The 25,389-nt window shown below is 39.6% G+C and overlaps 1 protein-coding gene across 1 annotated transcript in view; it reads left to right on the top strand.

Moving 5' to 3' along the window:
• Nucleotides 1-25,389, top strand: part of LOC132397121 (uncharacterized) — a 98,974-nt gene that overhangs the window by 16,568 nt on the left and 57,017 nt on the right. The window contains exons 2-6 of the mRNA XM_059975446.1: nt 3,447-3,555; nt 14,352-14,464; nt 14,822-15,084; nt 18,799-18,866; nt 19,391-19,578. Coding sequence (XP_059831429.1) covers nt 3,452-3,555; nt 14,352-14,464; nt 14,822-15,084; nt 18,799-18,866; nt 19,391-19,578 — 736 coding nt within the window. The 5' untranslated portion in view covers nt 3,447-3,451. The remainder of the gene's footprint in view (nt 1-3,446; nt 3,556-14,351; nt 14,465-14,821; nt 15,085-18,798; nt 18,867-19,390; nt 19,579-25,389) is intronic.

Raw genomic sequence — 25,389 nt, 5'->3', positions numbered from 1 at the left:
ATACCAGTTAGTTGGTGTTGCAGCTACAACCTTGTATTCAACATCAGCAAGACCAAAGAACTGATTATGGATTTCAGGAAGGGTAAGACAAGGGAACACAAACCAATCCTCATAGAGGGATCGGAAGTGGAGATAGTGAGCAATTTCAAGGTCCTGGGTGTCAGTATCAATGAGGACCTAACGTAGATGCAACCTATTGATGCTGCTATAAAGAAGGCAAGACAGTGGCTATATTTCATTAGGAGTTTGAGAAGATTTGGTTTGTTAACTAAAACACCCAAACTTCTACAAACGTTTGTACAAATATACCGTGGAGAGCTTTCTGACTGGCTGCATCACTGTCTGGTATGGGAGGGGCTATTGCACAAGATTAAAAAACGTTGCAGAAAGTTGTAAAATTAGTCAGCTTTATCATGGATACTAGCCTCCGTAGTATCCAAAACACCTTCAAGTAATGTGCCTTAGGAAGGCAGCATCTATCATTAAGGATCCCCACCACCTACGATATGCCCTCTCCACACTGTTGCCATTGGGAAGGAGTACAGAAACTCAAAGGCACACACTCAGCAATTCAGGAACAGCTTCTTCCCCTCTGCTATCTGATTTCTAAATGGACATTGAATCGATGAACAGTACCTCACTACTTTTTTTTCTGTATTTTTGCACTATTTATTTTAACTCAACTATTTAATAGACATATATGGACTTAATGTAACTCAATTTTTTCTCTATATTTATTTATCATATATTTCATTGTAGTGTTGCCTTAAAGTTAACAAATTTCACTACATATGCCAGAGAATTGAGTCTAGTTTTGAAGGTACAAACTCCATGTGGATAGCATCTGAAGTTTGAGCTCAGGTCTCTGACATTGTGCGACAACAGCTCTACTGGCTGCCCCACCTTGATGTAGTACTTCATCAAATGCCTTCTGGTAATCTTAAGTATAATATATCAGAAGTTTTATTTACGTATGGCATGTGTTACTATTTTAAAGTACTCCAATAAATTAGTTAAATGCTTTCATATAAAGCATCTTTACTGCCTGGTTACCATAAATTTTTCTAAATGTCCTACCACATAGTGTTTAATCTTAGCTCAAGCATTTTCCTTGTATCAGCTATTAAGCTAACCAACCTGGAATTTCCTGCTTTTTTGTATTCTTCACCTTTTGAACAAAGGAGTTCCATTTGTTATTTTGCAATGGAGTTAAAGTTTCATGAAATCAAGGAAATTAAAACCAAAGTGTCAACCATTTCAGCAGCCACTTTTTTTTAAAGACCCTAGTGATTGTACTAGATAAAAGGGAATAAGCATAGAATGTGTTAGTTTTCTGTTTCTCTCCCCCTATCAATTCTTGATGTAGAGCTGTTTCTGGGATGTCATTTGCATCCCTTACAATGAAGACTGATGCAGAACGTCTGTTTAATTCATCTGCCATTTCTTTGTTTCCTAGCATTGATTCCTTCGACTCATTTTCTATACATCTCAACCCTTTCTATCTGTTCTGATGTTTCTGGCTATCTTTATCTTGTATTCTAATCTGTCCTTCCTTATTAATCTTTTAGAATTCTCTTCTTTTTTATGATCTATCCTGACCTCTACTCATCTTTGCACAATTATATGCTATTTCTTAAATGAAGATAGTTTGACAAAGGAAGATAGTTTAATACTATTTATCACTTTTCTAATTAACCAGAGCATGGGTCTTCCTTTTGGTTTTGACTGCCCTATGTTGTCTTATTATAGATTGACACAGGTCCAAGATTGCCTGTTATTGTCTGTGCCTAGTAGTCCAGAACTTGTAGACAGCACTGAACAAATGATATCAGACTTCTGCTCTGACTGTCTATGGATTTTTATTTTGGAATATACCTGTAATAAAATATTAAGACTAATGAGATAATACTGTAGTTGTTAAAATTTAGTTTTCAGTATCTTCGGTTATTTGACAATTATTAAGGCTCACTGTACTAATTTAATATTAAGATTGGAATAAACCTGTTTCTTGTGTGGGTATCTGTCATGCAAATAGGGCAGGGGTCGGCAACCTTTACCACTGAAAGAGCCACTTGGACCTGTTTCCCACAGAAAAGAAAACACTGGGAGCCACAAAACCCGTTTGACATTTAAAATGAAATAACACTGCATACAACGTTTTTTTTTGCCTTTATGCTATGTATAAACAAACTATAAAGTGTTGCATTTATGAAATCGATGAACTCCTGCAGAGAAAACGAAATTACATTTCTGCATGCAACAAAAACATTTTGAACTCTGAAAAAAAGACGTTGGGTTGAAGGTTACTCCATAGTTAGCCTACCTTGGATCGAAAAATTAAAAGAAATCATGCACTGGCGGGTGTCAGGCATTGGCAGTGGTGACGTATATTAATAGCGATTAAAAACACATTGTAGCGGTGTGCTACACGCAGCGCTAAAATAACGACACGGAGTCGGTAAACTGCAGTCAAAGATAACTTTATTCGAACTAAACAGCCTTGCTTTTAAGCCTCCCTCAACCTGCCCCCCCCCCCCGTGGGCGCGGATGCTGCAAAAGACACATACTCACAAACCCCCGTAGGCTATCTCCCTTAGCCGGAATGCTGGCTAATTGTGAGCCGGTTCGGATGTGCCAGGAAATGGGTCGCCACAACGTTTTATTTAGATTGTACAAGATCATCATAATCTTCAAATTTAGAATTACATTTCAAAAACTAACAAACTAACATAAAATACATTTTAATTAAATACTCATCATTTATTTTCCAAAGCCACAGGGAGCCGCAGCACAGAGATGGAAGAGCCGCATGCGGCTCTGGAGCTGCGGGTTGCCGACCCCTGAAATAGGGCAATATCATTTCCTTCCATGTCTTTTATAGCTGTATAATTCCAGCATATAATGAAGCTCCTAAATAAAACCAAGACAGTTGATTGCTGTTTTCTGCATTTAACTATGTTTATGTGGTGGCCTGAATTTAGTCCTTAGTTAATACTGACTGTTGGTGATGGCGCCAACAATTTATTTTGTAGCAACAGGTCTGAAATATTATGTGACACAGTCTGTGAGTGAATAAGAGCAAATGAGATGAGAGGTTTGTAAACATAAAGCTTTCTACTCAAAAACAATACATTTCTCTGTTATTACTAATTCAACACATTCCACAAGTAACTTTAGTGTCAAGAATAGGGAATTTTCAATGTGTAATTTGTGCCATTTTTCTTTAGCATTTTGTTTGTAACTTTTAAACCACGCACTTATCTGTTTGCTAAATCTCAACCACTGGCAATACGTGTTTGGATGCTTTAAATCACTTGTATCTGTTCTGAAAACATAGTTGTTGGGCCCAGTGTAGTGCCCTTTCATGATTCCTAGCACAAAACACCAGTTTCTTAATGAATGCAATTTTTAAAACTAACTAAGCCTTATTTCATTTTGCTTTGTAGATAAGATGACTGAAAAGCAAATCAAAGACAATTTAGACCAGGGACAATTAGCTGTGAAGGTAAAGATTGAGAAAGTGTTGCCTGAAGAAGAAGCAAAGTATGGGCAGTGGTAAGCAACAAACAATATCAGATATAAATCAGATGCTATTTTCAGTTAGAAGAATGTTATGTTCAAAGCAATATGTTTATCCAGAAGTTTTAAACTAAGGTGTGTTAGTGTGTATGAATTATTGCAGTTTGCAAGAGATTGATGATGGGTTGTACCAAATGAATAGTGTTATATGCTACTTAATATGAAATGTTTCCGAGCACAATTAAATGGCCCATTCATCTCAATTTTTTCTTGTAAGAGTTACATTTCTTTGTACTGCTTTATTTCACTTTTAAGAATTCATTTTAGCACAGTGCTTTCTCCCTGATTAATAATGAACTGATGTTCATGAATTGTCAGATCTGCTATCCAATACTAGTCACTAACTTTCCTGTGAGCAAGCTGCGATTGAGGACTTTTTTTTTCAAAGGAAGCACAAAAGTATTGAAGGTAGATGTGGTTCCATAACAATATCCCATCTACCTTTTGTGGATGGATGGAGAAAGGAGAAATCAGCCTTTATAAGGTTGGAAAGTACACAATCATCAAGCGGAAGATTAATAATCATATCTAGCTGTAGAGCTTATGATCACCTCTGGAGGCCTTGTTGTGAACTGGTATGGTAAACCAATAATTTCAAATTTCTAATAGAGAACTTAACAGTGAGCATTATGTAAGAATTGTAACTGCATTACCTAAGAGAAATATAATTCCAAGAGAAATAAAAAAAGCAGTAAGTTAACATAAATGTGTTCATTTCTAGATATGGTTGAAGTCAAAAGTTAATATATTACCAGAGTATGTATACAGTACGTTATATACTACATTGAGATTCATTTTCTTGCATGTATTTACAGGAAAATAAAAAAATACAAATAGAATTTATGAATAAGTATACATAAACAAAGACTGACAAAACGACCAACGTGCAAACAAAGAGAAATCATGCAAATAATAATAAAAAAAATAATATTGAGAACATAAGTTGCAAGTGCTTGAAATTCAGGCTATAGATTGTGGAGTCAGTTCAGCTCTGAGGCAAGAAGCTATCCACACTGGTTTAGGAGCCTGAGGGTTGTATGCTAATAGGTGAAAGATGAAGTGTAGGTAGATATCTAAAGTATAGAAATAAACATGACTTTACAGCTCAGAACTGGCAAGAAATTGGGCTTTAATGTGGTATTAAGTAGCAAATTTCTAAACAAAAGATACAGTAATTTACAATTTAACATTGCAGAGATCAGCATATTTGTATATTTGTCATATGGTGCTGAGGCTAAGGTTCAGTGTTTATGATCAGGAAATGGCGATCCCTTTCGCCTTGCCCCTGCCCCCCCCCCCCCCCCCCCAAACTGTACACATATATAACTTAATAATGTTAAACAGGTACGTTTTGAATACATGAGGGAGTGCTGCATGCACAGAAGCAGAAGCAAATACATATGACAGCACCCAGGTAGCTCTTAGTACTATGAAGATATTGACATGAGATTGATATCTTGACAAGAATATTCATCAAGGAATTGAGACGCAACTTTCATTCTTCACATTAACTCCTTGTAGTTGTTGGTCTGAGAAGATCGTGCCTATGTTTAGCTTGGCTAACTGTCAATAGGTTGGATTAATTTAGAATTTAATTTACCAATATGCTGCAAAAGCACAATTCTACTTTCTTGCCAGTTAAAAAAATAAAAGAATTCACATATGACGTTTGTGAACTCAGTATAATTAGATGCATCTAAACAGGCAATTAGTTTTCAAATCAGGTAGTAAGAGTTTAACTGTCAAAATAAATAAATACAATTTAGCTATATTTCTTATTGACCCTAGAATAGGTTAAAAAGTTAGTGTATAATGATATGCTGTAATAGTCTATTTTCTATATAACAGTTAATGCAAAATTAACCTGTGTAGCTGATTATAAATTTATAGTACAGATCAAACTGTTGAACTCAATTTTGTGGATGAAGGTGCGAAATTTATTGTGTTTAATTAAATATTTTTGCAATAATTGTGTGATGTACAGTGAGAGCAACTGTACATGAGGCAGCCTATTTTGATATGTTACATAACACAGAATTAGCAGTATGCCTCATGTTCTTTTACAGAAGGACATTATTATGAAATGGGTTGTACATTCAAGCTTAATTTTTGTGGGCAAAAGTCAGGCTCTTATAGACAGAAATGTCACATTTTATACCAATGACATATTGGTATATGTTATCCACATATGGTATATACATATTGGTATATGAAACATCCAGCAATTTATCTTAGAATTATAATTGATTTGAGGACTGATTTCTGGGTGAAGCACATCAAATGTCAGGGATATAACTAACGAACTAAGCAAGAAATTCAGGCTGTCATTATGGAGGCTTGAGGTATTATAGAGGTGTATAAAATCAATGAAGGGAGATAGGGTGAATGCACTTGTTTTTCTCCCCCCGAGTTGAGCTATTAAGAACGAGAGGGCATAGATATAAGGAGAGAGGGAAAGATTTAAGAGCAACTTGACAGGCAACTTTACACAAAGTGTGGTATCTATGTGAAATCGGCTGCCAGAGAAAATGATTGAGGCAGGTACAATAGCAGCTTCTAAAAGACAGTTAAGCAGGTACATAGATACAGAAAAGCTCAGAAGGTTTTGGGGTAAACACTGACAAATGGGACTAGCTTTGATATGGCATCTTGGTCAGTTGGGCCAAAGGGTCTTTTTCCAAGCTCTATAACTATGAATCTATTGTGGCGACCCACTTTCTGCGCAGGCGAACCGGCTCACGAATAGCCAGCGCGCGGGGGGAGACTTTGGTAATGCACCCCTGATGTCATTTCCGCCCGGAGAGGGCGGGCGCTAGGGATTAAATGCCAGTGCCGCGAAGTTTGAATAAACTAGTCTCAAAACGACTTACCGACTACGTGTCGTTATTTCAGCGCTGTGTGTAGCACATCGCTACATTGGTGACCCTGATGGTCCAAACGGGATTTGGACCAAAGATGACCGACTTTTCATCTGTACACACAGTTTTGCTAAAACTGCTGACTTTCTGGACGCTGCAACTATGCGTGTGGTTTAGCCAAGCAGAAGCCCAGTTCCAGATTCGGCAGATATCTTCTGATTCCACGCGTTACTATCACGTGGTGAGCGCCCTTGACCAGGAGACGGCCGCCCAGGTTGCGGATTTCATACATTTGCCCCCGGAAGATGGCAGATATGAAGCATTCAAAGCGCTGCTCATTGGGACCACGGGGCAAGAATATTTTGCAAAGTAGACCTTGTCCGGGGATACCATCAAATCCCGGTGCACCCTGAAGACATCCCCAAAACAGCATTTATCACCCCGTTCGGCCTGTTCGAGTTCCTCTGAATGCTGTTCGGCCTGAAGAATGCTGCACAGATGTTCCAGCGGCTAATGGATGCGGTGGGACGCGACCTGGACTTTGCGTTCATCTATTTGGACGACATCCTTATAGCCAGCAGTTGTCGTCAGGAGCATCTGTCCCACCTCCGCCAGCTCTACTCCCGCATGAGTGATTTCGGCCTCATGATCAACCCTGCCAAATGCCAGTTCAGTCTCGATACCATCGACTTCCTTGGCCACAGGATTACCCAAGATGGGGCAACACCTCTGCCCGCCAAGGTAGACGAGATCCGCCACTTTGCCCAGCTCAACACGGTCAAAGGCCTACAGGAGTTCGTTGGTATGGTGAACCACCTATTCCTCCCCTCAGCAGCCTGTATCATGCGTCCTTTGTACACCCTGATGTCGGGTAAAGGGAAGGACATTACTTGGGACGAGGAGGCTGCGGCCGCTTTCGTCAAAGCCAAGGAAGCCTTGGCAGATGGTGCGATGCTGGTGCACCCCAGAACAGACGTTCCAACCGCACTCACGGTGGAGGCATCCGACACAGCAGTCAGTGGGGTGCTGGAGCAGCTCATCGAGGGGCGTTGGCAACCCCTGGCGTTCTTCGGCAAGCACTTATGACCACCCAAACTCAAGTACAGTGCTTTCGACCGGGAGCTGTTGGCACTGTATCTGGCAATCTGGCATTTCAGGTACTTCTTAGAAGGCAGGCCGTTCACCGTGTTCACGGACCACAAACCGTTCATCTTTGCATTCATGAAGGTGTCCGATCCCTGGTCGGCTACCCACCTACCGGAGGTTCCACCACATTCATGTGGATATCGTAGAGGTCCACCCTACCAGTGTCATGAGGAGCGCGGTACCTCCTAACTATGGTAAACTGGTTCACGAGGTGGCCAGAGGCGGTCCCGCTCACCGACACATCTGCCGATTCCTGCGCCCGAGCACTGATCACAACCTGGGTAGCACGCTTCAGGGTACCGGCCCACATTACCTCCGACAGAGGCGCCCAGTTCACCTCCAGCCTGTGGTCGGCTGTGGCCAGCCTGTTGGGATTGCAGCTACACCACACTGCTGCCTACCACCCACAGTCGAACGGACTAGTGGAACGCTTCCACCATCACTTGAAGCCGGCTCTCATGGCCCGCCTGAGAGGACCTAACTGGGTGGACGAGCTTCCGTGGGTCCTGTTTGAAATTTGCACAGCGCCCAAAGAGGATCTGCACGCCTCGTCGGCCGAGTTGGTGTACGGCGCACCTCTGGCCATCCCAGGAGAGTTCATACCAGCCCCAAGGGGGCAAGAGGAGGAACCCGCAGCAGTCCTGGACAGACTATGCGAAAGGCTCGGCAACCTGGCCCCCGTACCAACTTCACAGCACGGACAGACCCCAACCCATGTACCCAAAGACCTGCAGAACTGTAAGTTTGTATTTGTACGAAGGGGCTGACACTGGGTACCGCTACAGCGGCCATACGAGGGGCCATTCAAGGTGATCAACAACAACGGGTCCACGTATGTTCTGGACATTAGGGGGAAAAGAGGAGGTTTTCAAGGTGGACCGACTCAAACCAGCCTATGTGGACTTGGTGCAGCCGGTCGAGGTTCAGGCAACACGGTGCAGAGGCAGACCTCCCAAACAGAGGCTGATCCAGACTGTGGACATTAGGAGATGTATCGCCCATTTCGGGGGGGGGGGGGGTTATGTGGCGACCCACTTTCTGTGCAGGCGAACCAGCTCACAAATATCCAGCGCGTGGAGAGAGACTTTGGTAATGCACCCCTGACGTCATTTCCGCCCGGAGAGGACGGGCACTAGGGATTAAATGCCAGCGCTGCGAAGTTTGAATAAGCTAGTCTCGAAACGACTTACTGACTGCATGTCGTTATTTCAGCGCTGTGTGTAGCACATTGCTACACTATGACCATTTTGGTAGATCAATAATTTTTTAGCTTTTAGTAAAGCTCAGGGAATGTTGTGATTGCTGGTATAACATAGTTTACAAAGGGGTGCCTGGAGAAAGAAAACCCAATTATGAAAGTGCAACAGAATCATAAAGTTGCAGTGCACCATATCTTGTTCTATGCTGTTGCTTTGCAGGTGTTGAGAGGATATTTTCCCTGTTGTGCTCTCCAATCTATGCTTGCAGGACAATGCTGCATCTTTCTTGACAGCAGGTAGTGACCACCTCCATATGCTGCCTGTAGAAGTCGAGAGCATGTTCAGTAAAGTATAGCATGCTATCAGGAATATAGAAATCAAAGCCATCCTACACTACTATCTATTTATAGATGAGTGAAAAGTATATTCTTCAAATTATCATCTGCCAACTGGCTTTATGTTTACTGTTTCCCCAAGCCAACGGTCGCCTGACTTTTAACAAATCTCTCAGTGCATCAATACTTGGATAGGGCACCCAAAATCGGAATAACAAATTGTTTTTAAGTTATTATCTTGAATGTTATCTTTGGTTCCCCATTGGACATTCGGCTCTCACCTGTGGCTTCAAGTAGCAGTTTTCATATGATAACGGCTACACTCTGGTCCATTTCTTCGACAGCAGGGCTAAACCAACTGAGGGTAGCTGGTGAGTTTCATACCCTGGTGAGATAGGGACATGTCTGTTGCAAAGTACAAAGACTGCTCTGGTGGGCTGGGTGGATGATACCTACATTGAGATCCAATGGGTAGGAAGGCAGTTCTGAAAGGCTATGTGGAGAGCATAAGGCACGACGAGGCATGGAAAATGTCATGGTCATCCACTGCAACATGGGAAGACCCCCAGTTATGATGTTTACTCATACCCGGACTTACAAGGTCGAAGGAGTGGAACTGCCCCAGTGCAATAGCTTTTCCACCTTAAAAACTCTCCCATACAGGTCTCCTGTCATTACTTGTTTCTCAGTTAAATGGTAGTTTGTCTTTTTTTTTATACCTTTTTAACTTATTTTCACAAAACTTCACCTAATTGGGGCAGCCGCTTAATTGGGCCAAATGTACTGTCCTTTCATGTGGCAGCAACTCAGTGCATAAAAGCATGCAGATATGGTTAAAAGGTTCAGTTGCTGTTCGGACCAAACATCAGAATGGGGAAGAAATGTGATCCAAGTGACTTTGACCGTTGACGGACTGGGTGGTTTGAGTATCTCTGAAATTGCTGATCTCCTGGGATTTTCACATGCAACAGTCTCTAGAGTTTACAGAGAATGGTGTGAAAAAGAAACATCCAGTGAGCAGCAGTTCTGTGGCTGAAAATGCCTTGTTAATGAGATAGTTCAGAGAAGAAATGCCCAACTGGTTCAAAGTGACAGGAAGGTAGCAGTAATTCAAATAACCATTACACCAGTGGTGTGCTGAAAAGCATCTCTGAATGCACAACACATCGAACCCTGAAGTGGATAAGCTACAACAGTAGAAGGCCACGGACATACTGTCAGTGGCTACTTTATTAGATCCAGCATGTGTACGTTATATATAAATATGATAGAGAGTGAATTCTTGTTTTTAACATCCGGGCAATTTTCTGTGATCTAAAGTAATTTTTATTTGCTTTTGCTGCAAGACTGAGACACAGTTGAAATGGTTTGTGTATGTTGGCTTGAAATGGATGGCCACAGTGACACGAACTACTTCCTGGTTGTGCATATGAAGGTGGAAAAAATATTCAGGCAATTGCAGAGTATCAAGTAAAATCACCTTTCCTTACTTAATGCCTCAATTGTGTCTCACTATGCTTGTCAACCATGCTCAGATTTAGACTTTGAATGAATATGCTGTGAGCCATGCGAAGAGCACGTTGAAGGCCAGTAACCAGCTGAAAGTTACTGGGTGAATGAATCATGATGTTGTTAGGGTGCTATGGTATGCATCCAACCACGCTAACCTCCGGGATTTAGGTGCTCTGACTCTCCGGAGTATGGATAGCTGGTGCGGTCCCTTTAAAGCTTCTGGCCCGCTCAGCTAATTGGCAGCCATGTCTCAGCATCAAGATTTAGATATTTAAAGTGCACCTGAGCTCAAATTTGGTACTCAGTCATTGCCCAACATTGGTTCAGTCTGTGATTGCATTTAGGATTTCTGTGTCATTTGGATTATTGTTTGGTCTCGTCAGGTTCTCATCTAGCATCTAGTCAAGAACCCTGTTCTCGTCTCAGTCTTAAATTCATGTCTCAATTCTAGCGTCAGATACTCCAGCACTTGGGTCCTCACCATCCTTGCATCCTCTCGTCACATAGGGTGAATAAATTAATCATTTATTTGGCTCAATTTTCTTCAGACAATAATTTGTGAATCATGCTGTAATGTTTTGCTTCTTGTATTTCCAAATTGAACAATGTACGGTATACTTTTTGTGTAAATAAGCACATAAGGGTGTGATTGTCATGCATTGCAGTAAGTGGTGGTATTAGTGCATGTGACTAATTTTTTAAAAATGTCTTCATATGCTTAAAAATAAACAACTATTTTAGATCCAGATATATGAAAACACTTCTATGTTAATATTCTAAAAAATAGTGTACTTTAATATACCCTTAAGGTTCTTTAATAGTTTGGTTGCTAAAATAGAGAAAGGGACTGATGATTTACAGTGCCTTGAAAAAAAATTCAGCTCACACAACTATTTTCAAATTTTACTGTCTTATTTTCTAAATTTAAGATATATCAAAGTAGGATTATTTTGAACTATTCTATAATACATTGTGCATCATGTCAAATCAAAAGAAAAATTCCAAACCCTGTCAACAATTTACTAAAAATTAAACCCAAAATTGTGAGGCTGAAATAGTATTCATTCCCTTTGTAATTACCACATTAACTTTCCTCAGGTGCAATACTGTATATTACCTAAGCAACTCACCAAATTTGTTAATGCCGAAAATTGGAGAATCACCTGAATAAATAACCCCCCTCTCTGTAAGGTCCATCAGAATGGTAAGTTTTCAACAGGCCAAATCAAAATGAAGGCAAAAGGGAAATGATAATAGAGAAACACAAATCAGGAAAAGGATACAGGACCATCTCAGTAGTACTGAACATACTTCGGACCTCAATTCAGTCCATCATGAAAAAGTGGAAAAAATATGAAACAACAGCCACACTGCTTAGGTCAGGTTGCTCTACTAAAATTTTTTGCAGGAGAAGAATGGCACTTGTAAGAGAGGCTACTGTGACACCAATGGTCAAATAGAGTGAGCTGCAGAAGTCAGTGGCTGCAACTGGAGATGAAATTAATGGCTCCACAAAATCTAAGGCCTTGTATAAATAAGATATTTAGGCAAGGAAGAAGCCTGGCTTAAAAAAAAGTATATCCTTGTATGTAAAGACTTTGCAAAGCATCACTTAGAGAAGAACTGTAAAGATATGGAAGAAGGTCTCGTGGTTGGAGGAGACTAAAGTGGAAGTTTCTGGTCTTAACACTAAGCAGTATGTGCAAAGTACGGTGGAGGGAGCATCATGCTATGGGGATGCTTTTCAGCAGATGGAACAGGAAATCTGGTCAGGGTTGATGGGAAGATTGTTGTTCCTTTTCGCACCTTGTGGTGCAACAGGCGTCATTTTTGTTGTTTCCGTAGCATTTGACTGTTTTTTAAAAGGCTGAGTTGCTAGCTTGACACTCAATCCTGCATGGGAAAGCGTGGGAGGAGCTGGATTCAAACTCAGGAACATTCGCCTCAATGTCTGGTGCTGATGCCACCGGCGGGTACATTGATGTGAAGATGAATGCTGCGAAATGCAAAGTGATTCTCTATCACTATCAGCTATCCTCTGCCAGAAAGCTTAAACTGAGGCGAAAGTTCATCTTTTCAGCAGGACAACGACCCCAAGCACACTTCCAGAACAATCATGGAGTGATTTCCAATGAAGAAATTTAATGTCCCAGTCAGAGTCTTGCACTGAATATGATCGAACATCTCTGGCAAGACCTCGAGTTTGCTGTCCACCACTGCTCCCCAACTAACATGGCGCAGTTTGAACAATTTTGCAAGGAGGAATGGGCAGATCTTGCTCCATCACGTTGTGCAAAGCTAAAAAAGACTGGAGTCTGTAATAGCTGCAAGAGGTGGTTCAACTAAGAATTGAGCAAAAGGGGATAAATACTTTTAAACTACTGACATTTTAGCTATTGAATTTTTAGTTTCTCATTCTTTACAATTTTCCCTGTTTTGTGGGCTTTACTGTGGGAAGAAAGGAGCTTATGATTCACAGATAAAAATTCTCAGTTGAATTGATCAAATTCTTGGGTTTTAATAATTTATGTAAACAAAGGGTTAGGTGTTCAAGGTAATTTATTATCAAAATATGCATGTAGTATACAACTCTGAGATTTGTCTTTTCCAGAGAGCCACAAAACAAAGAAAAACCATGGAACCTGTTCAAAGAAATACATCTACACCTCTCCACACACAAGAAAACAAATTACGCAAATGGCAACAAGAAAGAACTGGCGAAAGCACAGACTATAAATACATATAACTGAAAGAGTCCAAGTGAACTACAGTCTAATCTATAAATCGCAGACCCAGAACTTTGGTACTATTCTCTGACAGCATTGAGGGAAGGAGAGACTATTTCAATTCGGGGTCCCTTGAGGAGTAGTGAGAGAGAGACCATCACAAGCAGACACCTTCCTCCAGCAGCAGCGAGTGAGAGGCTGGTAGATGGTGCTGAACACTTGCTTGCCTCTACACGCACTTTGATATTTCAATCTCCAATTTCCAGTAATCGGCAAGATTGGTGAGAAATGGAGCTCTCAGCTTCTAGGCCTCAAGGGCGCTTGCCTCCTGGAATCTTCTCGGAGACAGAAAAGTGTCAGATTGCTCGGTCCATCTTCAAACTGTACATCAGTAACAGTACCAGAAACAAATTTAAAATAAAAAGACGATGTAAGTGAAGTGAAAGAAACAGTTTCATGGACTATCTGGTAGATGTCACCCAACATCTTGACTGGAATTACTCTTACAAGGCACTGTATTCCTATTATCCGTAACTGGTGGTTGAAGCATTAAGGTTCAGTTGAAATGATTTATTAGTCTGTTACTCATCTTTCTCTGTACAATTGTGTATGGTTATGCTCAGTATCCTGAAAAATGTTCAGATGAGACAATAAAGATTGCATATATCCAGAAATCAAAATATGCAGTGTGCTTCATTTTAAATTTACAGATGTTGGGATTGTAGCAGGATGAAAGATATGTGTTGGTTCCATGAGATCAACTAGTAGCAAATCATGATGAAATCTCCAGGAATGCATTTAAACAGAACTAGACATCATAAGATCTTGCAACTGCTGGTTGTTGTTCTAAGTCTTTGTAACATTTTAAATAAGCTAAAATCTTAGTCTTCAGAAAACTGAAGCTTTGCTGTTATTATTTTGGTTTAAATTTTAGTATCGGCTGAACAGTATGTGAATTTCATTTATTATATCTTAGATTTCCATGTCCTCCTATAGCATTGCAAAAGAATATACCCAGGCATATCCTACAGAAATGGAACTGGAATTGGGGAAAGTCAAAGGTGAAGAAGTGATGATGAATGAATCCCCTGAGCAATTTGACTACTGGTGTAAGTTTTGTAATAGAAAGAAGTCCAGTTGTTTAATTATATCAACTGATTTAACCAAAAGTAGAAAAGATATATGTAAGGTTTTTCTCCACAAATTAGGTCTGAGGTCTTCAACTACATTTTCACTTTAAATTAAGGATAAAATTTGCTACAAAAATGATCTGTGAGACAAAAAGGTTGTCATGGTGGACTTCATTGGATTAACTTGTGAAGATTAGAAATCAGGAATCTTTTAGTGAAAAGGATAGAAAAGATAAATTGTTAACAGTATTTTATGTAATCTATTGTTTTCATTTAATTACATTTTCCTCCTGTAAATATGTATCTAACTATAGTCTCTTGCTGTTTCTATCCTAGTTTGTGAGACCTGCCAAGAATACTTCATGGATGAATGTGCTCTTCATGGATATCCAGTATTTATTGCTGATACACCTATACCTGTAGGTACGCCGGACAGGGCAGCTCTTTCGGTTCCTGCTGGAGTAGCAGTTGTGAAGGAGCCTGGAGGGGAGATTGACGTCCGTTGTTTAGATTCCATCATTTCAAGAGGAAGGATATTTGGACCATATGAAGGAGAAGTGTGTCAAACTGATAAATCCTCAGGGTTTTTCTCATGGCTGGTATGTACCTTTTAATGTAATGATGTTGGATTACACCAAAAGATGGAGGGGGAGGGATGGGAAAGAGGTGGAAGGAGATATCCTTGTCAATTGAGTATTACTGTTAGAAAAGAGCATCAATAACTTTATAGATACTTTTTAAGCAATGTATTTTTGATACTTCTTATGAAGCAAGAATCAAATGTGAATTTTGTCTAACAGGAGTGTAAATTTGAGAACTGGGCACTGTTGTTAGAGCATTCTGAATTTGTTACTGCTGAGCATCTTTCGGATCTGTAATGTTGAAAGAGTCCTCATTAACAATAATGGAAGATGATGTTAGAATAGTTCCAGCCCAAGACACTTAATCTTAATCTATAATTTAATGAAAGAAGCTCTATAAATCCTACTTAATGAAAATACATTTTGCAGTCAAAGGTGAAGTGTTACATATTAAAAATTACAATGAATTAAGAGGATACCATTTTGTACTTGGAGCTAGCAAAGATGAAAAGTAGGCAATAGAAGGAGTTGATGAGGAATTTAAAGAGTCTGGATAAATGGGTATAATGAATAATATGGTCATAATAAGGAATGGAACAGTGGTCAAATTAAAGATATTCCCATCATCACAAGGAAAAGGCAAGAAATCCTTTTGCTTACAGAGTAATATGAATCCTCAGAACATGTTATGGAGTTACTGGTATCCCTTAATTTATAAAACTGAAACTTTTCCAGAAAATTTGTTGTTAAGTGAAGAATTATAAATCAAAAAATTGTTTCTGCCTGAAGTGTCGACTGTACTTTTTTCCATAGATGTTGCCTAGCCTGCTGAGTTCCTCCAGCATTTTGTGTGTGTGTAACTATTTCTGGAGCTTGTTATATTGATTACAACAGCACAAAGTTCTGAAATAATAAATAACAACTTTATTAATTATTAAATCTTAAGATGATCACAAAACAACCTAATGTACTTGTTCACAGTACAATACAAGATTCTGAGGGACCTGGACAGGGTGAACTCGTCTTGATGTGGGAGAGTCTAAAACAAGCAGTCACCTTCAAAACAAGTGCTTGCTCATTTAAGGCATGAGGTTTCTGTTAGAGGGCTATGAGTCTTTTGAACTCTCTTTCTCAAAAGCAGGGAGAAGCAAAATCTAATTTTTGTTAAGGCAGTGCATGATAAGCAAATGGGTTAAATGTTACCAGGGTAGACATGAGTGTAGAGTTGAGGTTGCATTCAGAGCAGCCATGATCTTATTGAACTGTATTGCATGCTTGAGAGGCTGACTGGTCCTAAATTGTATCTTCCTATCTCTTGTACAAGTGATAGTGGTGTCTCTTAAGGCAGAAGATGCCTGATGTTGTAGTATGTGAAGGAAGAGAACTGAGTGCAGTTACTATTACATGTGAGAAGTTGCTCTAAAAGCTGAAAGACCTAAAGGTACATAAGTCACCTGGACCAGATGAACTGCACCCTAGGGTTCTGAAAGAGGTAGCGTTAGAGATTGTGGTGGCATTAGAAATGATCTTTCAAAAGTCATTAGACTCTGGCATTGCAAATGTCACTCCACTCTTAAAGAAAGGAGGAAGGCAGCGTAAAAGAAATTATAAACCAGTTAGCCTGATCTCAGTGGTTGGGAAGTGGTTAGAGTCCATTGTTAAGGATGAAGTGATGGAGTACTTGGTGACACAGGACAAGATAGTACAAAGTCAGCATGGTTTCCTTCAGGAAATATCCTGCCTGATGAACCTGTTGGGATTCTTTGAGGAGATTACAAGTAGGATAGATAAAGGGGATGCAGTAGATGTTGTATTTTTGGACTTTCAGAAGGCCTTTGACAAGGTGCCATACATGAGGCTGCTTACCAAGTTAAGAGCCCATCATATTGCAGGAAAATTACTAACATAGAGCATTGGCTGATTGGTTTGGAGGAAGCGAGTGGAAATAAAAGTATCCTTTTCTGGTTAACTACCAGTGACTAGTGGTGTTCCACAGGGGTTGGTGTTGGGACCACTTCTTTTTATGCTGTATATAAATGATTTAGATGATGGAATAGATGGCTTTGTTGCCAAGTTTGCAAATGATACGAAGATTGGTGGAGGGGCAGCTAGTGTTGAGGAAACAGGTAGGATGTAAAAGGACTTAGACAGATGTGGAGAATGGGCAAGGAAGTGGCAAATTAAATGCAGTGTTGGAAAATGTATGGTCATGCACTTAGTAGAAGTAAATGTGTGGACTAATTTCTAAACAGGGAGAAAATCCAAAAATCTGAGATGCAAAGGGTCTTGGGAGCCTTGTGCAGAACACCCTAAAGGTTAACTTGCAGGTCGAGTTGGTGGTGAGAAAGGCAAATATCATGATAGCATTCATTTCATTAGCTCTAGGATATAAGAGCAAGGATGTGATGCTGAGGCTTTTTTAAGGCACTGGGGAGGCCTCACCTTGAGTATTACATGAGTTTTGGACCCCTCACCTTTGAAAAGATGTGCTGGCATTGGAGAGGGTCCAGAGGAGGTTCACAAGGATGATTCCAGGAATGAAAGGGTTATCATACGAGGAACATTTGATGGCATTATGATGGCTTGATGCCATGCTCCAGCCACTAGATATGAGTTTAAACAAACCATTCAAAGAATTCATGCATCGACAGTGGAATGAATTTGACTCAAAAACAGCCAATAAATATGACCTGTCTTCCGTGTATTCGTTTTTCCAAAGTTGGCACCCTCTGTATAAGCCGACTCCTTAATTTTAGGACCAAAATTTAGGGCCACATTCTCGGCTTATACACCAGAATTTACAGTAAGCAGAATAAATGGAAAAAAGATGCAAAGTAACATTATCTGACTGTTACTGAGGAAAAAGATAATTTACTCTGAAATGTAGGGTGCATGAAATATAACATACAACAGTTTGAGATAATGCATTTGGAGAGGAACAAAAAGACAAGGGAATAAAATAAAAATAGGTTATTTTATTATTTCTGTTTTTGCACTATTTTTAATTTAACTGTTTAATACACATATACATATTATTTTTTCTATATTGTCATGTATTGCATTGTACTGCTGCTGCTAAATTAACAATTTCATGACATATGCCGTTGACATTGAATCTGTTTCTGATATGTGGAGAAAGAAAGTAATCTTGGAACTTACAGTATATTTTTAGGCTTTTTTTCAAGGTAACAGAAGACAATAAATAAAAAAGGTATCCTTTATAGCGAAAGCATAGAATATAAGAACAGGGATGTAATAAAGAAAGTTTGATAGGCTGAGATTGTTTTCTTTGGAACAGGGAGACTGAAGGGAGAAAATTGAGATACATATAAAGTGATGTGGAGCTTATAGAGACTGAATTGGACTATAGGTCTTATTTCATAGCAGAGGCATTAAAAACCAGTAGGCAAAGATTTAAAGTGTTTGGGAAAATGATAGAGAGGGGAGAAGATTTTGTTTGCACGAAGGAAGTACAGGTCTGGAGTTCAGTGCTGGAAAAGATGGTAGAGGCAGAAATCATTTTCACATTTTAAAAAGTTGATGGATGTGTTCCTGAAGAGTTGTGATTTGCAGGACTATGGCCTTAGCACTGGTCAACAAGACTAAGTTAGGCAGCTCTTTTTTGACTGGCTTGGAAATGTATGACCTTCTGTATTGCAGATTTTCTGAATCATTGAACTCTTGCTTATTTCAAAGCTTCTTGCTCTATATTAATCTCTTTTGTTATTTCAGATACTTGGCAAGAATAACACTTATAAGTCTATTGATGGCACAGATGAGACCAAAGCCAACTGGATGAGGTAAGTTGGGGCTCTGGTCAAAACTAACACTGTTGGTTTGAGTATAGCTGGAATGTAAAGGGAAGGGAATAGAATATTTTAACTGAAATCTCAAAGTGCAAGCAAGTATATCTTTTCTAGATCTTGCAGGAAAGCTGTTTTGATTGTTAACTTTTATGAGAGTTTATGCCCTTCTTTAAAGATAAAACTTCTTTATCTAACTTCTTTAATATTTTAAAAATTGAACCTACCTTTCCTGAGTATTATTATTATTATAAATTTAGTTTGATTGTTCAAGCCTAGGCAGTACCATAGAGGTAGCAAATATTGCGATTCTGTTTTTCTTGCTCAATAAGTATGTTATCAGTGCAGTACACTTGTTCAGTTTGAATTGACCTGACCTTATTGCCAAAGGAATTTAAAGTTACAAATGTCTGGAATTGGGGTTGAAATTCTACCCTTATATTCAGGAATCCTAAATTCAAATATGGTATATCTTGTTGAAATCTTATATTTTCTAAGCATTGGTCATACATTTGTCTTAGGTATGTAGTAATATCAAGAGAAGAGAATGAACAGAATCTCATGGCATTCCAGTACAAGGAGAAGATTTACTTCCGTGTATGTAGGGATATTCACCCTGGAGAGAGGCTGAGAGTCTGGTATAGTGAAGACTATATGAAACGTCTCCATGCAACGACACAGGACACCATAGAAAGAAACCTCCCAGCTGGTAAGTAGTTTATGTATTGAATGTGTACTGAGTTCATACTCAACATTTTGACAGATTAACTCTTACAAGACACTCATTTAATGTTATGATTTTTGATTTTGAAAAATGAGGTTATAAGAATTCAAAATTTGTTTAAAAGTGCTTTTGCTACGTACCTTTATTTTTCCACTGAAAACAACACAATTCACATCCATTGTAATAAAAGATCAGCATAATCTAACATCAGGGCCAGGTTGTGTGAATAATTAAAATGAAACTTATCATACTTTTGTTCATACAATATTAATTGTGTAAGTTTTAATTGTTAAATGCAGTATTTACTGAATAAGACTGAAATTCATTCTTAATGCTGTTGAAGTGATGATATTTTCCAAAGTCCTATGGAAGTTATATGATAAAGCATTAAGACTAGTTCTGAATTCAGTCCAAAATTAGATAATTGTAAGTTTCTCTTGTGAATATAGAATTATACACAAAAGTTTTGTGATTTGGCATCCTTGAATTTCTGATTCACTTCACCATCTCGGGTAACTGTGCAGACCAGCACTTGACAGTTGTATATGATAATGTAGTTTCAGATGAGGCTGGTAGGTTTTCATTGTTGCCCTACTGGTACTCCTTGGTTTCACTGCTGTCTGTAGGTTCTTGTAGTGATACAGGCAGTAATCATTTTTGTTTGTGTCTTCCATTTCCATTGTGTTTTACTCTGATGGTATTCTGTTTATCGAGAAATATCAACACAATCACCTATTATGGCATTGAATAAACAGTCTTCAGATAAAGGTTTGAAACTTTTTAGTGTGTTGACACTAAACAAGAAGATGGACATCTGCAAGGTTGAAAATCTGAACATTTTGATGAAGGAATACGAAGTATGCTCATTCACTATCAGTGATGTTAACCCATGGAAAGATAATTCAATTTTATGTAAGGTTGGAGTTGAATAAATCTGTAGACAAACAGTGTATTCTACACAAACCTAAAGCAGCGAGACAGTGATTTATACAGATGGTTTGCACTCAGACATTCTGAGGGTGCCCCAGTCTCAAGGCTTATTGAAATAGACAAATGTTTCATCAATCAGAATTAGTTTCTGAGAAAATATTTATCAACAACACAAAGTATTTGTACAGCATTAAAAGACACAATTTATAATGTTGCCTGTGTACAAGATTCAATTATAAGTGAGACCAAGAAGAGTTTCGAGAAAATTGTTGCCTAAGTGATGTTTGCTGAAGAATCTCCTGATGAAAAATTAGATGCTTTTAATGTTCAACGTAAAGAATTGCCAGAGAAAGCAGAAATTGTTAGCATGCTTAAGAATGCTCCCTTGAAAAACCCAGTGTGCATCTAAGTGATAAGTGTACAGAAAATTCGAATGAAATTGGTAAAATTAAATTGTGATGCAGAAATTATAGGAAGTGTAATAAACCCCAAGAAGCTGAAAGAAAGTGACAAAAACTTTGAGTCGATTATATAGGCTGTTGTCCATGATTCTTTTAAGAGGATTGCTGGGACTGATGATGATGAACCCAAGAATGTACAGTCAGTCCTCCTTATACGCGGGGGATTGATTCCAGGACCCCCCGCAGATACAAAAAAACACGGATGCTGAAGTCCCTTATTTAACCTGTCTCAGTGTGGGTGGACTTTAGGACCTGGAGGAGCACTGGACCCGCCGCCTGCGACTGCTGCTGAATCCACAGAGTTTCTATTCCGTTGACGGAAAACGATCACGATTGAAAATAAAGTGGAAATAAAGCGATCGGAAAGAGGTCATTGGAAAAGGTTAGGCTACAGTCGGTCAATGATTGGAACAATTTTAAAGGATAAAGTAAGAATAATGGAGCATGTGAAAGGCCCTGCCCCAATGAAAGCTACAATTATTGCTAAACAACGCAGTGCTTTAATTATTGAAATACATACGTTTCCTAAGTGTTTTATATGCATTGAAAGGTAAAATATGTACTATATACTAAGATAAACGTTTGACTAACTGACGCTAAATAATACCGGATGCACCTGTTCCGACTTACATACAACTTCAACTTAAAGACTGCCTGTACTTTAAAATCGTCTCTAGATACTTATAGTACCTAATACAATGTAAATGCTGTGTAAATAGTTGTTATACTGTATTGTTTAGGGAATAATGGCAAGAAATAAAAGTCTCTACATGCTCAAACAATGTGCTGGAGAGAGAACTTCCGGGTTTTCCTGATCCGCGGTTGGTTGAATCTGTGCATGCAGAACCCGTGGATAAGGAGGGCCGACTCTACAGCAAACCCTCGAGGAAGTACAGCAAGATCTCAATTTACTGCATCTAACCTGGAAGGAAGTGCAAGCTACAGTTCCATCAATTACATTATAAATTGACAAAGCTTATATTTAGTTTTAAATGTAGGTTAAGTTTTGTATAAGTAAAATAAATTTCTTGCTTTTATTGCAATCTTCAATAACTTAGTGCCTAGCACTTTTGTTTACAAACTCTCAAAATTTCACATATTTCCTTCAAGAAAACAACAGCACACATGGTGAGTACCCACACTACTGTTATTGTAAAAGAAATTGCAGTTGACAGCCACATGGAGTAGTTGCAGATTACGGGCGCTCCGTCATACTTTTCATCTCCACACTCCTTTTTCCCCCTTTTCTCACAACCAACTGTTGGACTTTTTGCTCTTCCCCCTGCCTGCGACTACGTTCGCTTCACATTGACCTCAAAGAGCACTAAATCCAGGAAAAAAGATGATTTGGCGGCTGGCTTGACGGTAGAGGCTATCTCCACGCTACTAGACCAATACTGTGAGGCGTTAATGGCCAAATTTAAATCTTCTTTCAGCCTGCTGGAAACAAAATTTGACCAAAAGGCCAATGTCTACCCTCTCTTGAGCTCGCTACGGGCAACCTGAGCCAGCGCGTCTCTCAGCTGGAAAACATCTGCTCCAGCTTACGTGAAAACAATATCAAGCTTATGGCTAAAGTTATTGACCTGGATGGCCAGAGCAGTCGGCAGAACCTATGCATCCTGGGCCTGTCTGAATCTATTGAAGGCAGGCGTCCTACTGAAATTTTTTCCAGTCTGCTTTGTGAGATCTTTGGGAAGAAGATGCTCCCGTCCTCGCTGGAGATTGATAGAGCCCACCGTTCACTAACAGCTAAAACAGCTCCAGTTCAGAGACTGCACCTGGTCATTCTTCACCTGCACCACTACCAGGTTAAAGATCTCCTAGTTAGAGAGGCCTGGCGGAGAGGGAAGCTAGAATACTGCAGCCAGCAGGTTCAGGTTGTGGAGGACTGCTCTCCTGATGTTTTGAGCCTGTGAGCCGAGTCCAGAGATGTAATGATGGAGCTATACAATTGAGGATTCAGGCCTTCCCTACTATACCCTGCATAGCTCTGCATTACACTTCCTAGCGGTGACAAGAAGTGGCTACGCTCAGTAGACAAAGCATGGAAATGCATTGACAGCCTCCCCACTACACCGAATTCTTCATAAAATATTTTTCTCCCAGACTCCCTGCCAGGTAATGTTAACAGTGCTTGGATGGCAAGGTCTGGTCTGACTTGGCCGGCTGAGGTACTGACTACCACAATAGGTGGAATATTATCCACTCAGCTCGCGCGCACGTGCTCTCTCTCTCTCTCTCTCTCACTCACTCACTCACTCACTCACTCACTCACTCACTCACACACACACACACACACACACATACACACATTTCCTTTAACCTTTTTACCTCCAATTCAGTGAACTGTACAACCTTTCATGGGAAGAGCACTGGGTAAAATCCGTTTTTTTTTCAAATATCAGTTTATATTTCTGTTTTATGGTTCATTTTTCACAGCCATGTTTAATAAACCTTGGGGGAATTGTTTCATTTCTCACTAAGCACAATGTCAGTTTAGGAGTGTCGAATGCTTACTGTTTCCTTTAAATAACAATAACGGAGTTGAAAATGATGCTATGTGTGACAGGAAGTTATACTGTTGGATGATCATTGTTCTTAAGAGCTTGCTGCTATGTTCTCTGGCAGCTGTCTTGTGGGCTGGGGGGGTGGGGAAGGGTACTCCAATACTGGTACTGTTTTAAGAACCCTTAGAAGTCCTGGTTATACAGGATTTATTTCTGCCCTGTTTCTCTTTGTTTTACACTTTTGCCTCAGAGCTGATGCCCGAAATCTTGACACCGCTTAAAGGATCTCTTTTAAAGGAGAATGGTTAGTCCATTAAATTTTCTGAGCTGGAGTGTCAAGGGGCTGATTCACCCTTTTAAAAGAAGGAAGGTGTTCTCACATCTTAAACATTTAATACAGTAATTACATTTCTACAAGAAACACATATTTGCAGTTCTGATAATTCCCGTCTTATGTCATGATGGGCGGGGCAACACTTCCACTCTACTTTTCAGGCTAAACTGGGGGAAGGGGGGTGGGGTCTCAATACTCATAAATCAAAACGTTCCCTTTGAGCTCCACAGCACAATATCAGATACAAATGGCTGTTTTGTCATTGTCTCGGGGTTGTTTGGGACGCTTTGAAAACATACCTCAGGGGTCAAATAATTTCCTACACTGCAAATATGAAAAGAAAGACCCATAAAGAACAACTAGTTCTGGCCAATCAAATTAAAGAAATAGACCAACAATATACTCAAATTAAAAATCCAGAGCTGTATAAAAAATGAGTGGAACTTCAAACTAAATTTGACTTTATTTCCACTCACCCAATTGAACGCCAACTTTTGAATAGCAAAAGCCGGTTCTATATCAATGGTGACAAATCTGGTAAATTTTTAGCCAACCAATTAAGGGTCCTCAAAGCCAAACAACACATCACAAAAATTCAAATGGAAAACGGAAGCATCACCTCAAATCACTCTGAAATCAACCACACATTCAGGAATTTTTACTCCCGACTTTACACTTCTGAATTTCCAAATGATAACATTTTGGTCGAGAATTTTTTAAACAGCTTTCATATCCCCACGCTCTCCCCGATCTCAGAATGAGACTGAATGAGCCAATATCATTAGAGGAAATATCCTCAGCCATCTTGTTACAGGACCCAATGGGTTCCCTATGGAATTCTTTAAATCATTTTTGTCACTGCTCTCACCTCAACTAACCTTGGTTTTATCTGGCTCGTTTAAACAAGGTAAACTGCCAGCATCATTTAATGAGTCATGCATCATTCTTCTGGTGAAGAGAGACAAAGATCCAATAGAGTGCTCCTCATATAGGCCAATCTCTCTGTTAAATGTCAATCTCAAAATTTTAGCTAAAGTTCTGGCGCATAGACTGGAGAACATCCTACCCTCAATTATTTCTGAAGACCAAACATGCTTTATTAAAAACCAACTCCCCTTTTTTAACTTACGCCATCTATTAAGTATTTTATACTCAACTTCAGTTGGGATCCCTGAATGTGTCATCTCCTTAGACGCAGAGAAAGCGTTCGACCGTGTGGAAAGGAATTACCTCTTCGCTGTTTTAGAAAAATTTGATTTTGGACCAAGTTTTATCATGTGGCTTTATCTGTTATATTCGCATCCCACCGCCTCTGTTTTGACCAACTCTCAACAATCCCAACCTCAAATATGGAACTCGCCAAGGGTGCCCTTTAAGCTCTTTACTTTTCGATCTAGCCAAAGAGCCCCAGGTGATTGCGTTCCGCAGTTGTGCGGATCTGACGGGGATTTGGAGGGAGGGAGTTGAACACAAAGTCTCCCTTTATGCTGCTGATCTTTTACTTTTTATATTAAACCTGATTACCTCCTTACCCCCATGTTCTCACTCCTTAACAAATTCA

The sequence above is a fragment of the Hypanus sabinus genome, chromosome 7, assembly GCF_030144855.1.
Source record: "Hypanus sabinus isolate sHypSab1 chromosome 7, sHypSab1.hap1, whole genome shotgun sequence".
NCBI classification, from domain to species: domain Eukaryota; kingdom Metazoa; phylum Chordata; class Chondrichthyes; order Myliobatiformes; family Dasyatidae; genus Hypanus; species Hypanus sabinus.
Note: the sequence above shows the minus strand (reverse complement) of the source record. Positions and strands in the feature narration are given on the sequence as shown.